Genomic DNA, 15,765 nt, shown 5'->3' with positions numbered 1-15,765 from the left:
TGGTCTGCACATTTCAAAAATGTCAACGTCATAGCATCAAAGAAAGACCAAGGAACTATTCCAGATGAAGGGGGACTAAAGAGACAGGTCAACTCACTGGCATGCAGGATCCTGAACTGGTTCCTGGGCTAGGATCCTGAATATAGTACTGTATCAACATTAAATTCCTTGGTGTTGGCACGTGTACTGTGTTCCTGTGAAATGTCTTTCCTACTAGGAAATGCACACTGAAGTATTTAGGGATGAAGAGGCATGAAGTTTATAACTTACTTGCAAATGATTCAGGAAAAAAATAACAAGAAGACTGCATATACTACACACAGACGGAGAAAGAGAATAATAAAGCAAATGAGGCAACGTGTTAACAATTAATGAATCTGGGTGAAGGGTGTACAGGAGTTCCTCATGGTATTTTTGCAACTTTTTTGTCAGTTTGAAACTATTTCAAAATAAAAAGTTAAAGCTAAAAAAAAACTGTCAAGGGCATCGTTCTTTAAAAATCTCAGATTTTCCCCTTCCACTCCATTCCTACACCACCACCCTTGTTCAGACTTTCATCAGTTTACCTGGACTCCTGTAATAGCCTTCTAAAGCCTCCTGCCTCTAGTTCTTTCCCCTCCACAATACATTTGGTACACTGCAATCATACGCCCCATATTCATTTGTCCCCCAAACCTATCATTCTCTTGCTTCTGATTTGACAACCTCTCCGTATTACTTTTCTCATCAAGCCTAAACATTTCTTCTTCTTAGCGACCAAATAGCTTCAACTGGCCCGAATATTCTTATCTTTCCCACTTTATTTATTCTTTAATTTGACAAATATATACTGAATGTTGGTATGTGCTAGAAGGTAAAGAAGGAACAAGACAATCAAGGCTATGTCCTCAAACAGCTTATATTTTATGGAGGGGACAAACATAGATAAAATCAGGTGCTATGAGCAAATAAGTATGGGGAGATACAAGGGCGACATTGAGACAGGCGAGGACTTTCTGATCAGGTAATCTTAGGCTGCGGGAGTTGGGTGGGAGTGAGAGAGGGAGAAGGGAATTGTCTCAGGGAGTGGGAAGGACGTGGAACAGTCCAGGGGCTAAGAGAAGACCAGCATGTCTGTGCATGGAGGGCAAGAGTGGTGCAAGATGAGGTCTGGGAGGTTTTGTGGTGAAATAAAGATATACCTGGTCTTTGTCCCCAGTGGTTCCTGGTACAGAGATTCAAAAACTGTTGGGATTTCCTGAGTGATAGGAGTGACATCATTATGCTAATGAGGTGACTCAGTAGGGACCCCTGGATAGCTTCAGGATTGGGGCTGGTCACCAGAAAGACCAAGCATGTGATTAGAGGGTTGGCCCTTTGGTAGGGGAAGGGGACTGGAGATTGAGCTCAGTCTCATGGCCAGTGATTTAATCAATCACACCTTTCTAATAAAACTCTAGTAAAAGCTCTGGACACTGAGGCTCAGAGGAGCTTCCTGGCTGACGAACCCACTGATGTGCAGGGAAGGTGAGGCGACCTGACTCCACGGGGAGAGGCGAGAAAACTCTGGATGAGGGGTCCTCCCAGACCTCCCACTGTGTGTCTCTTCCATTTGGTTGGTCCTGATTTGTATCCTTTATAGTCAAACTGTAATAGTAAGTATAGCACTTTCTTCAGTTCTGTGAGTTGTTCTAGCGAATTACTGAACATGAGGGAATTGTGGGAAGCCCTGAGCCTGTAGATACGGGGGGCCTGGAGACCCCTGCTCGTGGCTGGATCTGAAGCACGGGCATCCATGTGGAGGACTGGGGCTTTTCTTTGTGGATCTGAAGCCAACTCAAATGGTTAGTATTACAGTTGTATTGAAGTACACCCACGTGGGGTGGAAACAGAGCACTGGTGTATAAAGCCTGATCACACCAGGGCTTCTACGCCATGATCACAAGGTTGGATTTCATTCCAAAGGCAATGCTCAGCCACTGAAAGATTTTCTTTTCTTGCCAGAGAGTGGTTTAATTTTCACTAAGTTCTCTCCGGCTGCGGTATGGAGAGGGGCAAGTGCTGGGGTTTCTGTAGTAGTCCAGGCAAGAAACAGTCATGGCTTGGACTAGAGAGTGGCAGAAATGAGAATTATTCAGATTCAAGATAGAACTGAGCAGTAGAACTTGAAGAGATTGGCTAAAAGATTGGATGAGGGATGATTAGGGGACTAGAGAAATCATGGATGACACCCAGACTTCTGGTGGGGAAAACTAGGAGAGAAGTAGTTTGGGGAGAGAGGGTAGAGTCACAGCTTTAATTTTGGGCACATTGATTTTGAGATGCCTAAGAGACATCCAGTGAGAGATGTCATACAGCCAACTGGATTTGCAAACTGACGTTACACCAGTCAGATTCTTTCTTCAATCAGACCGATTTTCTACTGCTCCGAGACCCCACAGTACGTCACGATCGTTCCTCTCTCTCTACCTTAGCTCAGATGTTTCCCTATGTTCCCCCACTTCTTCCTTGCCTATGCAAATCCTTTTTACCTTTTGGGTTTTCAGCTCAAAACTTCCCTTCTGCATTAGGGTTTATCTTAACATCCTAATTCATATTCCTATTTTTGCAGCCCTAAGAGTCAGTATGAAGCTTTCAAGCAATTTAATCCCACATTGTCTGGTTAGAGTCTCTCCTCGTTATACTTAGGTCTAGCCTGCTCTACCCGACCATAAGCTCCTCATGACAAGGACCATTTCATATATATCACTTGTGTTCCTCACAAGCACGTAATGGTTTATGCACCTTTCAATTCAAAGAGAATTAACCAGCAGATTTACACAAAAAGCTATAGAAGAATAAATAGGAGAGAGAAAGGTAATCAAATGTGTCTGCCTCTAGAAGAGTTTTTAAAAGCAAGGCTAAAAATTTCCTCTGGCATATGAAACTATAAATTTTACCGTTAATTAAAATTGTTGATTCAATGACTTCTATAGCTCTCGTACCTTTGGAGCTTAATAAAGCATGTAAAACAGCATCCTTGAAACATTTGTGTGACAAGAGCTCTGGTTGGTGCTAGTAAGAATTAGGACAGGATGACTGAAAAGCTTGAACCTTAGTAAACAAGAACCAAAGATGAAAAACAGCTCAATACCTATGGGGATGGGGTGGGGGGAGGCAGCGAATGGAAGGCCCCAATGGATCTGTTAGATCCTTCTTTATTTAGCACCTTCATTAATGACTGGGAACAAGGCGTACACATTTAATAACATTTATGGTTGGTGCCAAGTTAGGAGGTGCTGCAGACATCATTGAGGACAGAGAAATAACACAAATGGATCTAAAGAGGTTAGAAATATGAATAGAAATTATCACAATGAAATTTGATTTAGGAAAAATGCAAATGAAGGCAGCTGGGAGAGAAATCATCCAAAATGCAAAATAATCAGTGGGTTGGGAAACCTAGAAAGCAGCAACATAAGAGTGAGTGTCTGGCAGGATAGCAGTGGAATGAAGAATAAGCAGTGACAACACGCTAGCTCAGCCCAAATACTTGGTGGCAGGTACAGGAAGAAGTAGCTCGTCAAGGAATTGCATTGTGACACGGTCTCCTTCAATTCCCACAAGCATTTCTGGAGACAGTGTGGAAAAATAAACAAACAAAAATATTCACAGATATTTGGCCCTTAGTTCTTTTAGTTGTTAGAAAAGGGATTGGACTTAGTTTCTAAGGTCCCTCAGCTCCAGCCTTTTGTGGTTCCAGGAGAGATTGGCGAGGGACTGGGGATTTAGGGGGCTGTGGGGGAGTAGGGGAAGAACACGGGTAAGGGGATGCCCTGCCCGTGCGCTACTCAACATCTTCTGTGTGAAAAGAAGGCAGAATGAAACATGTACCTTGAAAATATGTTTCAGAATAGATTCCAAATTGACAGAACTGCAGGTGGAATTCATCTTAAATAAGAGTATCTTTCATCCAATATAGGTGTGGAGCCAAATTAACATGTAAAAATCTGGTAGCTATTTGTTTGCAAAAATACCCTCGACTTTATTTACCAAGTATTTCTTTCAATAAAAACTCTCTGTATGCCTTTAAAGTATATCACTTTTTGTTTACAAAATTTAATCGCCTTGACTAAATTTAATCAAGGAATGCATGCGTTGTACTACAAAGAGGGCAAGATTTGTATAAAGAGTCTCTGCTATGTTTGGGGAGGGCGACATGAGAGACGGACTAGCCCTACTGGTTGGCACGTCCATCTACCGAATTGCTCTCTCTTCTCAGGACACCCCAGGCTATCACCTTTTTGTTCCCTTGAGGTGGTTTCACTCATGTCACCTGCTTCCACTGACCTAGACCCACAACAAAGAAGGAGGTGAAGCATCTCAGGGGGGTGGAGCCATCTTAATCTCTACTTTAAAAGGGACATTTTTATTGGTAGGAAGTGTGGTTAATCCTACCAGGCAGGCACAGAGGGAAAATGCTGGGCCTCATGCAGCAGCCCCGGGAGAGTTTCTTCTCTCTCCTGCTTCCCACCTCCACCCCGTCATCTGTCAGAGTATCCCGCAATACTGATGGAGTCAGAAAGCAGCATGTATACAACAACGCTTTGATGACTCCATATATCACCAGAGCTCAGAGACAACCAAGCTATTTGTCCTTTCTACTTGACTCCAAAGGTGCCCAGGAGGGCAAGATGCTGTAGAAGGAGATGATGTGAGGCAGGTGTGCAAGTAATCATGCAAAACCTCACCAGGAAGGCTTCTCGGGACATTGGGGTCAGGACCACTTCTGCCGCTGCCTGTTGACACAGCAGGAAGAAACCAACCACATCCACCCATCTTGCCAGAGGAAGGTGAACCTGTTTCTGCCATGCGGAAGAAGGGCTGTACATCTGAAGCCCAGGGTGGTTGTTAGGGAAGACGGCACACCCTGAAACGGGATCTCTGCCCTGAGAGTCAGACCTGCACGGGGTGACATGAAAGCTTCAGGATTCTTGAGTCCGCGGCATGTTTTTTTCTCCTTCTAACCAACGGCCACTCCACGCTGCTGCTAACACCCTGAGTCGTCCTCGAGGGCACTGCCTCAACATGCAGTCTCCCTCCTCGACAGGCTCTCGCCATGGAGACCCAGCCTTGGGGGTGGGTCCACCATCCTGAATCTGGTACAACATCTCCCAGGTCTCATGACGGTGGTCTGAGGCTCACTTTTGCCATTGAAATGCATGAGGCATGTCGCTCCCCTGCCTAAAATCTTGCAGCTCCTTTCCAGGGCTTTTAAAATAATACCCAAACTGCTTGCTATGCCTGACAGAGCCCTGCACTGGTGTGGCCCTGCCCCCCTCTCGGGCCTCTCCTATGACCATCTTCTCCCTCACTCACTTGGACCAGCCACACGGGCCATCTTGCTCCTCCTTGAACGCACCATACTTGTTCCCACTTTCGGCTCCTCCTTCTGTCTGGAATGCTCTTCCCATACCTGTTCCCTACCTTAGGTCTCAGCTTTAATGTCACCTCCTCAGCGACGACATCTTCCCTGATCATCCTCTCTAAAGAAGCCGCCCTCCCTGGCATTCTTTATCACTGTGTTTAAATTCTTCATCTTCTTCTCTCTCTCTGAATAAAGTTGTTTATTCATTTGCTTATTTATTTGCTCTCGCTCTCTCCCACTGGAACATACACATTAATGAGGATAAGGACCTTGTTCGTCTTTTTCTCCAGTGCTGGGAATGATGCTGAGTGCACGTATTTACCAAATGAAAGGACAAATAGACACTTTGATCCTGGGACAGGCATTAGGGCATTGCAGTGAGAGTGTGGCCTCTGGAGTCAAGCTGCCTGCACGTGCATCCCCCTTCTATATGTCTTAGTCTTAAATCTGTATGTCCTTGGACGGGTTACGTGGCCTCTTTCTTTCATCTATCAAATGAGGAAAATAACAGTATCTACTTTGTATGGGTATTGTCAGATCACTGAAATACATAATGAAGTGCTGGTATGTAGTTAGTGCTCAATAATTGTTGCTGTTTTGTTGTTATGTACCTGCCAAAGTTCATGGCCCATGACCTTGTGTTTCGCTTGACATACTTATGAGTCACACTGTAACTTCCACTTCCCGGTGCGACACGTAAAGAGCTTGGAAGTATTTACTTCCATCCTTGCAACAAGAGAAAAAAGCCAAGTGAATTGAAAAATCAACAAGTCTTCTTAGATCTCTCAGAGAATTGAGGTCATGGGGCAAACTGCTGCACCAAAAACTAGAGAGACGGACAGGCAGTTACGGAGAATCACAGCCTAGCAGGAGCAGAGGTCCAAGAGGAAGAGTCTGCAGCTGGCGCCAGGATGGGTAGGAATGCTTTAAGGTGTAATTGATGAACTGCTGGAGGTTTAGTGTGGACGAGCTTGAGAGTTAAAAGCTCCTAGGGGACAGTCCAGGTGCCCCGATACTTTCATGAATTTTACCTCCAGGATCCCTACCAGGTTCTCACTATGATCAACTGACAAAACTCCCCTTGCTCTTCCGGCAGGAGGGGGAGAAAAGTAACCATTCTGCAATTCAAGGCAGATCTCTCTGTTCCCCTTAGCAAGAGCTGTCCTCAAGAGGAATGATTTTACCAGAGCTTAATCGACTGGGGTTTTACCAAAGCCTGACTAACCTGGGGGGAGGGAAATACTCAGCTCCAGCTCAACAAAAGACTGAGACGTAGTCACAGGACTGAGGATGCTGCCCCTCATCTCCATGTCGAAACGGCTCCTGTGCAACAACAGGGGATTTGACCGAAAGAACTGAAAGCCTTAACTCCTGTTTAAGAAGCAGTCTCTAGGAAAGCCCAGAGACAGCGAAGGAAGGACAAAAACAAGGCCACTGGAGGACACCACCGCAGCTAGAGCACAAGGTGACACAGCCTAATTTCTAGCCAGATAAGCAGAAAACCTCACGCTAAAGCCCTGTTGCCTCCGTTCCCGCTACCCAGTACGTCATGTCCAGCTTTGAACAAAAACTTACAAAGTATGCCAAAAGGCAAAAAAATACCACCTCAAAAGGAGAAGCAAGCATCAGAACCAGACTCACATATGAGAGGGATGTTGGAGTTATCAGACTGGTCATTTAAAACAATTATGGGGGACTTCCCTGGTGGCACAGTGGTTAAAGAATCTGCCTGCCAATGCAGGGGACACGGCTTCGAGCCCTGGTCTGGGAGGATCCCACATGCCGTGGAGCGACTGGGCCCGTGCGCCACAACTACTGAGCCTGCGCTCTAGAGCCCGCGAGCCACGACTACTGAAGCCCCCGTGCCTAGAGCCCCTGCTCTGCAACAGGAGAAGCCACCGCAATGAGAAGCCCACACACCACAACAAAGAGTAGCCCCCGCTTGCCACAACTAAAGAAAGCCCGCGCACAGCAACGAAGACCCAATGCAGCCAAAAATAAATAAATTTTAAAAATAAATAAATAAAACAATTATGATTGATATGCTAAGGGCTCTGATAGAAAAAGTGGACAACACACCAGAACAGATGGGTAATATAAGCAGAGTGATGGAAACTCTAAGAAAGAATGAGAAGAAACTGCTAGAAGTCAGAAAAACTGTAACAAATGAAAAATGTTTTTGGTGGGCTCATCACTAGACCGGACATGGCTAAGGAAAGAATCACGGAATTGAAGACTAAGTTGCTGTCAATAGCAACTTCTCAAACTGAAATGTGAAGAGAAAAGATGGAACAGAATATCTAGGAACTGTAGGACAATTATAAAAGGTATAAGTTGTGTGCAATGGGAATACCAAAAGGAGAAGGAAAGAAGTATGGAAGGAAGCAAAGGAAGAAGGAGGGAGGGCGAGAGAGAGAGAAAAGGAGAGTGGGCAAGAGGGAAGGAGGAACAAACAAACAGTAGAAATATTTGAAGTAATAACGGCTGAAAGAAATGTTTCTAAAATTAAAGACAGACACCAAACCACAGATCCAGGAAGGTCAGAGAGTACCAAGCAGGATAAATAGCAAAAAATCTATGCTTAGGCATATCATATTCAACCTGAAGACAAAAAGAAAATCTTGAAAGAAACCAAAGGGAGAAAAAAACACCTTACCTATACAGGAGTGAGGGTAAGAATTACACCAGATTTCTCTTAAGAAACATATAAGCAAGAAGAAAGTGGAGTAAATTATTTTAAATGTTGAAAGAAAAACACACATCCTTGAATTCTGTACTCAGCAAAGTTATTCTTCAAAAGTGAGGAAGAAATAAAGACTTTCTTAGACAAACAAAAACTGAGGAGAGTTGTCACCAGTAGACCTGCCTGGCAAGAAATGATAGAAGTTCTTTAGAGAGAAGGAAAATAACATAGGTTGGAAACTTAGATTTACATAAAGAAAGAAGAGTGTTAGAGAATGAATAAATGAAGGTAAAATAAAGTCTTCAAGTTTCTTATTCTTAATTGATCTAATAGATAACAGTTGGCTTGAGATAATAATAGCAAATATGAATTTGGTGATTATAGCTTATGGATATGTGAAATGAATGACAGCAATGTCATAAGGGACAGGAAAGAGGAAGTGGGAATACTAGTGCAGTACCGTGAAGTGGTACAGCGTTATTTGAGAGTGGACTTGGACTAGTTCTAAATGTATTTTGCAAACTCTAGAGCAATCACTAAAAAGAATTTGAAAAGAAGTACAATTGACATGTCAAGAGAGGAAAGAAAACAGAATCACATAAAATGCTCAAATAAAACCAGGGAAGACAGAAAAAGAGTGAAAGACAAAAAAAGAAACAAAGAACAAGGGCAATGAATAGCAAACAGAAACATGGTAGATATTAATTCACCTATATCAATAATCACTTTAAATGTGAATGGTCTAAATATACCAGTTAAAGACAGGGACTGTCGGGGTGGATAAAGAACAAGACCAAATTAAAAGTTGTCTACAAATCACACAGTTGGGCATCACATAAGAACATCCATGGGTAAGCCAAAAGATGCGTGGGACGGGGGTGGGGGGGGTGGGGGTGGTCAGGAGACTTAGGTTTCAGTCTGTTCTATCCACTAACTAGCTGTGTGACTTCTGACAAGTCACTGACATTCTTTGGGCCTCTCTTTATCCTTCTGTAAAACAAAGGGGACTTAGACTAATTTTCTTTAGCTCCCTTACAGCTTGAAATCCAATGCCTCTTTACTAGGATCTGATGAGTAAATGTGGACAGTAAGGGAGGGGACCTAAGCATCTACAGGTGCTTTTGGTTGGACTGACTTCACAAGAGACCCAGCTGCAGCCAGCAGGGGTGTGTGCATAAACATGACAGCACAAATCCAAAGTCCTGGCGACTTTGTGAAAACTGAACTCTTGGAGACCACTGGATGGCAGGAATCCCTTACCTGGGTCCATATTTGACTAGGAGAAAATTACAAGAAGTCTGCAAGCAGCTTTCGGGTTGACTTGCAACCTACTGGTAAGGAAGGAGAACAGGTGAGAGAGGAATTCAGGAGGTCTTTGCTGAATGCAAGGGTGTGGAGGGGACAGAGGATTATTATTACATCTCCTTGTCTGGCATTCCTGCCCCATCATCATCTTTTCAGACTAAAAGTACCTCACCTTTCCCACTATTGCCCTCTGAGCCATACATACGTCCTCTACTGAACAAAGAGAAAAGGAAAGTTCAAATGTTTCAGTCACAATTTTAAAACTGCTCTTAATCAGGGGTCCCCAACCACTGCTACCGGTCCCCAGCCCGTTAGGAACAAGGCCACACAGCAGGAGGTGAGCAGCGGGCGAGTGACTGAAGCTTCATTTGCCGCTCCCCATGGCTCCCCATTGCTGGCATTACCACCTGAACCATCCACGCTCCCCCTCATCTGTGGAAAAATTGTCTTCCACAAAGCAGTCCCTGGTGCCAAAAAGACCACTCCTCTTAATGACCAAGATCTTGTTTGCAGCAGCTAGCAAAAGCCCTGCTGATCCTCAGAGAGAACCATGGCATGACTTGGTCCATTTTGGCCAAAGGCATGACCATTCTGATGGAAGAAAGCAGAAGAGAACCTTTGAAACTATCTTTAAAAACCCAAGGGGATATCAAAGGTAACCTGAATCAATGACTCTGCATCAAGTCAGGGTTGTAGGTCAGTACCCTAGACTGGCAGATCACGGCACATTTTTTTCTTTCCCAGGCGGTTCTCTTCCTAGGGTTAAGTGATCTGAATTGACTGAATTCTTTCCCTCTGACACAGGCATTGTATGGAAGCTGGCCCTTTGCTGATCTTACAGATACCTCTCATCTAGGTCTAAGTGACATTGTTATAAAACTGCAGACCCATAAAGCACTATATCCACTGGGAAACTGTGGAAAATCTAATATCCCATTAGATGGAAGCCTCCATGAAGGCAAGGATTGTGACTGTGTTTGCAAGTCATTGTACCCACTATGCCTAGTTCAGTGCCTGCCACATAGTAGGTGCTCAATAAATATTTGCTGAATTAATGAAAAAAAATCCACTACAAATGTGGGCCTGGAGGAAGCATGCTTAGTTCAAATTTGATGATTTATGAAAATACTTTATAAAATTATTCATTCATTTAACAATCACTGAGTATTTTCTATATGATAGGCACAAAAATACAGAAAGGAATGAGATGGTGTGCCAAATCTCATAAAGAAGAGGGGAACGATATTCACTGAGTGCTACTATAAGCTAGGCATGTATTATTCATTATTTCAGCCTCCCAGTGACCATGTGAGGTAAATATTATTACCTGCCCCCCAACTTTTGCAGGTGAAGGAACAAAGATGTGCACAAAAGCCTACATCCAGCAAATGGCCTGAATTTATTCAATGACCTGGATACTTTCCTCCACAATATACTTTCCCCACAAAATAAATTTAAAATCACAGTGTGATGTTCTGTTACGTGATGTTTTGTAACGGAAACTTAGGTTCTCAAAAACTGAGTTATGGGCTTCCCTGGTGGCGCAGTGGTTGAGAATCTGCCTGCTAATGCAGGAGACACGGGTTCGAGCCCTGGTCTGGGAGGATCCCACATGCCGCGGAGCAAGTAGGCCCGTGAGCCACAGCTACTGAGCCTGCGTGTCTGGAGCCTGTGCTCCACAACAAGAGAGGCCGCGATAGTGAGAGGCCCGCGCACCGCGATGAAGAGTGGCCCCCACTTGCCACAACTAGAGAAAGCCCTCGCACAGAAAAACGAAGACCCAACACAGCCAAAAATAAATAAATAAATTAATTTTAAAAAATTCAATAGATTAAAATGTAATTATTAAAAAAAAATTTGAGTTATAAACAAACAGTTTCATTTGGAAAAGAGGTTTAGGCTCTCAAGTTCAAGTTATATATGTTGGAAAAAATTCCGGTAATAGAGATGCTTTACAACTACATGAGCATGTAGTAAAATAATAAATTGCTTGAACAAAATAAATGAAAATTACTGAGTTAAGTCCTAAATAGCATCTAAGACCTAAATTAATGAGTTTCTAACTTATCATTATCATAATCCATTGTTATGATAAATAAAGCACAACACTGAACTAAGATTGCTGAAGTCCAAATAAAGTGCAGCATAGTTCCCATTGCCAGCAAAAGAACATGAAAATGAGACGCTGCCAGCTGCTCCTCTGTGCAAACAGCTTCTTCCTAGGACTCTGGTGCCTATTCTCAACTGTGCTTGAATTAGCCGGTAGATATTCATAATATGAACTGTGATCCCCGAGTGATGTATCGTGCTAGATCCTTTTTGCTTTATGAATGCTCAAACAGGAGGGAAGCCTAAAATTGGGAAATGAATTCTTAGACACAGGGCAACTTAGACAAACGCTCAGGGTCAGGCTGTCTTGTAGGGATGGGAGGCCTGTTGCAGAGGTGGCCACCTGACCTGCACGTCTGAGGGTCACAGAGAGGCTCTTGAGTCGCCTGTTTCCCTGGACCCTAAAGCAGTTTTGGGAATTGCCATTTCTTCCTAATGGGTGAAAGTACACAGGACTTGAATCATCTGCCCTCATAACACTGGCAGAAATTTTGAAAACAAATTGTTCCCACCCACCCTGCCTGGATCAGATGAGGAATTGGGAAAACAGAGATTCATGATCAAACCAAAATTCCAGCAGCTCAGAAAGTGCCCAAGGTGGTGGGAAATGGCCTAGGACTGGCACACTCCTCAAGGATATGGCCCAATCCTAGTACAATTATGACCCCATTTACATTTTTATCATGATTTCATAACAACTCTGAAAGTAAAGTCATATTCTTATTTTTACAGATGAAGAAACTGGAGATGAGTGAGTCACAGCTAGCAACCATCAGAGTAAGACTTAAATCTTGAGTCTTCCAAATCCACATTGAATAATAGACTTTTCACCACAAACTTAAAGGGTGACCTCAGGAATACGTGTTGTAGAAGCAGTGGCTTTGGAGTCAGAACTGTGTTTGCCTATCTGGATGTACCATTTTTTAGCCAGATAATTAGGTAAGTTCTTTAACTTCATTAAGCCTTAGTTTCCTCATCTGTAAAATGGGGGCATGCACAACACCTAGCTCGTGGGGTTACTGTGAGGATCAAAGGCGATATGCATATAGCATGCTCAGCACAGAACTTGGCCCTCATCAGAGCTAGACAAATGTTGAGGGTTTCGGGTCATGTTTAGGGCATGGACTCTGGAGGGAGGAATTTCCTTTCCTCCTCTGTAGTTTAGCATGCCTTGGTGCTCAAAGCCCCCTAGGAACATTTTATAGTATCTAAAGCTACAAGGATAAAAAGTTGACACAGGCAGGGAGTGCTTGGGCCTAGAATGGGCATGAAGGATGTCCACCCCACTAGGAGCACGTCTATGCCTCCTCCCACACTGCCATCTGTGCTAGGTCCCTACGGCAGCAAGGACCCTCCATCCCCACCTGGAAAGCCATGGAGTTGGCAGCGGCCAGAAATATCCTCAGAGGCAGCTTGGCCTTGTAGGACCTGTGGCTCCACAAGCGATGGGCACCAGCTGTCACACCCAGAGCAGTCAGGAGGAAGCAGAAGTAGGCTGCAAGACACAAGCAGGGAGAATGTCAGCAGATGTCAGTGCTTTTAAACTTCCCCCAACTTTTTTCTCTCCTGAATAGGAACCTGTGTGAAATGGTATCAGGGGAAGAATCTGCAATGTGAAGAATCAGTAACTTGGGGAAATGCAGGCTTTTTATTGATTTGTAGCTTTCCAGTACAGGCGGAAGTGGAGAGAACTTTCCTCAAGAAACTTTGACCTTGGAACATCATTTTTTCTATATCAAAGGAATCTTCTATTTGCAAATGTTTCTTGCCAGTCTGGATACAAAATCAAAACCATATTAGTGTGCCTTTGTAATTCTTATGCATCCACTCTCGGTGGAGCTGAGATAGCTCTCTATCTTACTTCTTAATTGGCACCCATGGCAGGATGAGTTCTATGAAGAGTGTACTTCTAAACGGCAGTGCCCATTTTCAGTGCCCATTTTCAGGGCTTCCTTGGTTTGAAGGAACTCAGGCCAGACTTAAAGCAATGAAGTCTGGCTCAGGGCCAGTAAGAATGAGGCTAAAACTGACATCAAGGACAGCTGAGATTTGTCTTCTAGAGCTCCTCGCTTATACCATCACTATGATTGAGCTGGTAAAGATGGCCAGGGGGGGAATTTTTTTAGAGCCAACCTACAGTGGAGCTTATTATCTGTCACACATTTAAATATATTATCTCTAATCCTCATAAAATGTATTAGCATCTCATTTTACAGTAGAGGAACTGGCTCTCTGAGAGTTAAATCCTGCATATAAACCCAGGTCAGCCTAGTTCTAAAGCCTCTGCCCAGAGACCCCATGCTGCCCCTAGGTGGTGGTAGTGATTTGCTCTTTGTACGACACTTGGGAAAGGTTGAGTGCGTGGTAGGAAGGAGACCCCAAGGGACCAAAAAAATCACGACTCCTAAGATTATTACAACTACTCTAGTGTTTTTAAAGCAATGTTCCCACACAACGCTAAATGTCTTACTTGGATTATCTTATTAAAACACATCAAACAACCCTTATAGGGTTTGTATTATTATTAGGACCATTTTACAGTTGAGAAAACAAAGGTTTAAAGAAGTTAACTAATTTCCAGGTGTCACAAGTTTAGGGAGTGTCTTTGCTAAGAGTCAAACCCAAGTCTGTCTGAACCAAGAGCAGAGTACCTGCCCTCTATACTCTCCTTTGTCTCAGGGAGACATCAACCAGGTAAATGGTTAGTTTTATCTTCACTTCTCTACACCCTACATCTTTAATATTGGATCTCAATCTAAATTTAAATGTGAGCTGCTTCCTTACTTGAGGGGAGAGCCCTAAGCCAGGCTATATGCAGGCAGGATCAGGTTTACACACAATCCTACACAATTTCTTCTAGCACTTAGCACTTACAAGGCCCTCCATAAAGAAGTGCCAAAGACCAAGTGACCAGCTGTGAGTACATCCCTGAGCAGTTGTGAATGGTACCCAGGCCAAGTTCTCAGGGAGCCCTCCGTAGGACTTCTTTGGGAGAATTACTAGGGTACCATCAGTGTCGATATACATATTTAAAGGGAGCACACTCTTACATCTTCCAAAAGTCAAGTCTGACTGATCTTGACCTCAATCCGTATTTATATGGTCTAAAAATTAGACTCACCCTTGGCACTAAGATTAATGAGTCTGAGTACATGTGGTTTTCATGAACTTGACAAATCATTCCTTCTTTGAAAGGTTAAAAACAAAAAACAACAATCTGCCCATAAATCACAGAAAGTAGCAGTGAGTAAAAAGCTCTGACCTCTTCTGTTTTTGTAATTTAACCTTGGTCATGAGTCCATGAAATGGACAGCTATTTTCCATGTCATCCCTGGCCTTCATGGCTCTGCCAATAACTTTTTTCCAACTGTCAAGTAGTTAGGGAACAAGTGAAATCTATAATGGAAAAATTCAATGTGACCCTTTTTTTGCCAGTGGACTAAGACACTGGACCTTGGGTATAATAAGATGAATTCCCAGACTCCATGAAATATATTGGCCAAATGGAATCCCTCCAATCATGGTTCCCAGACAGGGCCTTACCACAGACTATGGCATTGTCTTGTCCTTTTTAGGATCTCCAATATTTCAGGGGTCATTTACATGGTTGGTCTGTGCATGTCTGGGCCACTGACAATGGGCTCGAGTCAGAGCCTGTACTGGGCAGTAGTGGCTATTGGTTTTTCATGGTCCTTCTTTTGGCAACAGGAATGTGGCTGTGTGACCCAGGGCTGGCCTTGCATTATACCCCATCTTCCTTGTCCTGGGAATAAACACCTGACCCAACTTCTCTCTCTTCTGGCTTAAAGACTAAAGGTCACAAACCAATGCATGATTTTAATAGTAAAGAATGAGGCCCAGAAAGCGAGTCATGAAGATGATGGACAGAGCTAGCTCCACAAGAGCTAGAAGGATAACTGCCTGCATTGAGTCACTGGTTGCAGGCCCTGGAGTTCTACAGCTCTTCTTTTGATCCTGTGGGCCTCCCCAGTATCTCTCCTAGTGATGTGAGCCAACAAATTCCCTTTTCTTGCTTAAGCCAGTTTGCACTGGATTTCTGATACTAAAATTCTGCAGAATCTCTAGGAAAGAAAGCAACCTTTTGGTCATAGTCCAAATGAGGATAAACTGCAAAAACCCTGGGCTGGATGTGAGGCTTTATGGGCTGTTCCATTAAAAGGACTCAGTTTTCCTATTTTGACAGGGCTAATTTGAGAGGTTCTTAACCTGTCTTCTATGATGTTTGTGGAAATTAATATCCAAACAAGTTCTGATGAATGCT

The 15,765-nt window shown here is 43.6% G+C and overlaps 1 protein-coding gene across 1 annotated transcript in view; it reads right to left on the bottom strand.

Annotated features, from left to right (window-relative positions):
- Positions 1 to 15,765, bottom strand: part of SCD5 (stearoyl-CoA desaturase 5) — a 159,844-nt gene that overhangs the window by 62,102 nt on the left and 81,977 nt on the right. Inside the window, exon 2 of the mRNA XM_068542766.1 lies at positions 12,848 to 12,978. Coding sequence (XP_068398867.1) covers positions 12,848 to 12,978 — 131 coding nt within the window. The remainder of the gene's footprint in view (positions 1 to 12,847; positions 12,979 to 15,765) is intronic.

Source organism: Eschrichtius robustus, chromosome 4 (assembly GCF_028021215.1).
Source record: "Eschrichtius robustus isolate mEscRob2 chromosome 4, mEscRob2.pri, whole genome shotgun sequence".
NCBI classification, from domain to species: Eukaryota; Metazoa; Chordata; class Mammalia; order Artiodactyla; family Eschrichtiidae; genus Eschrichtius; species Eschrichtius robustus.
This window is presented reverse-complemented; position numbering and strand designations above follow the sequence as displayed.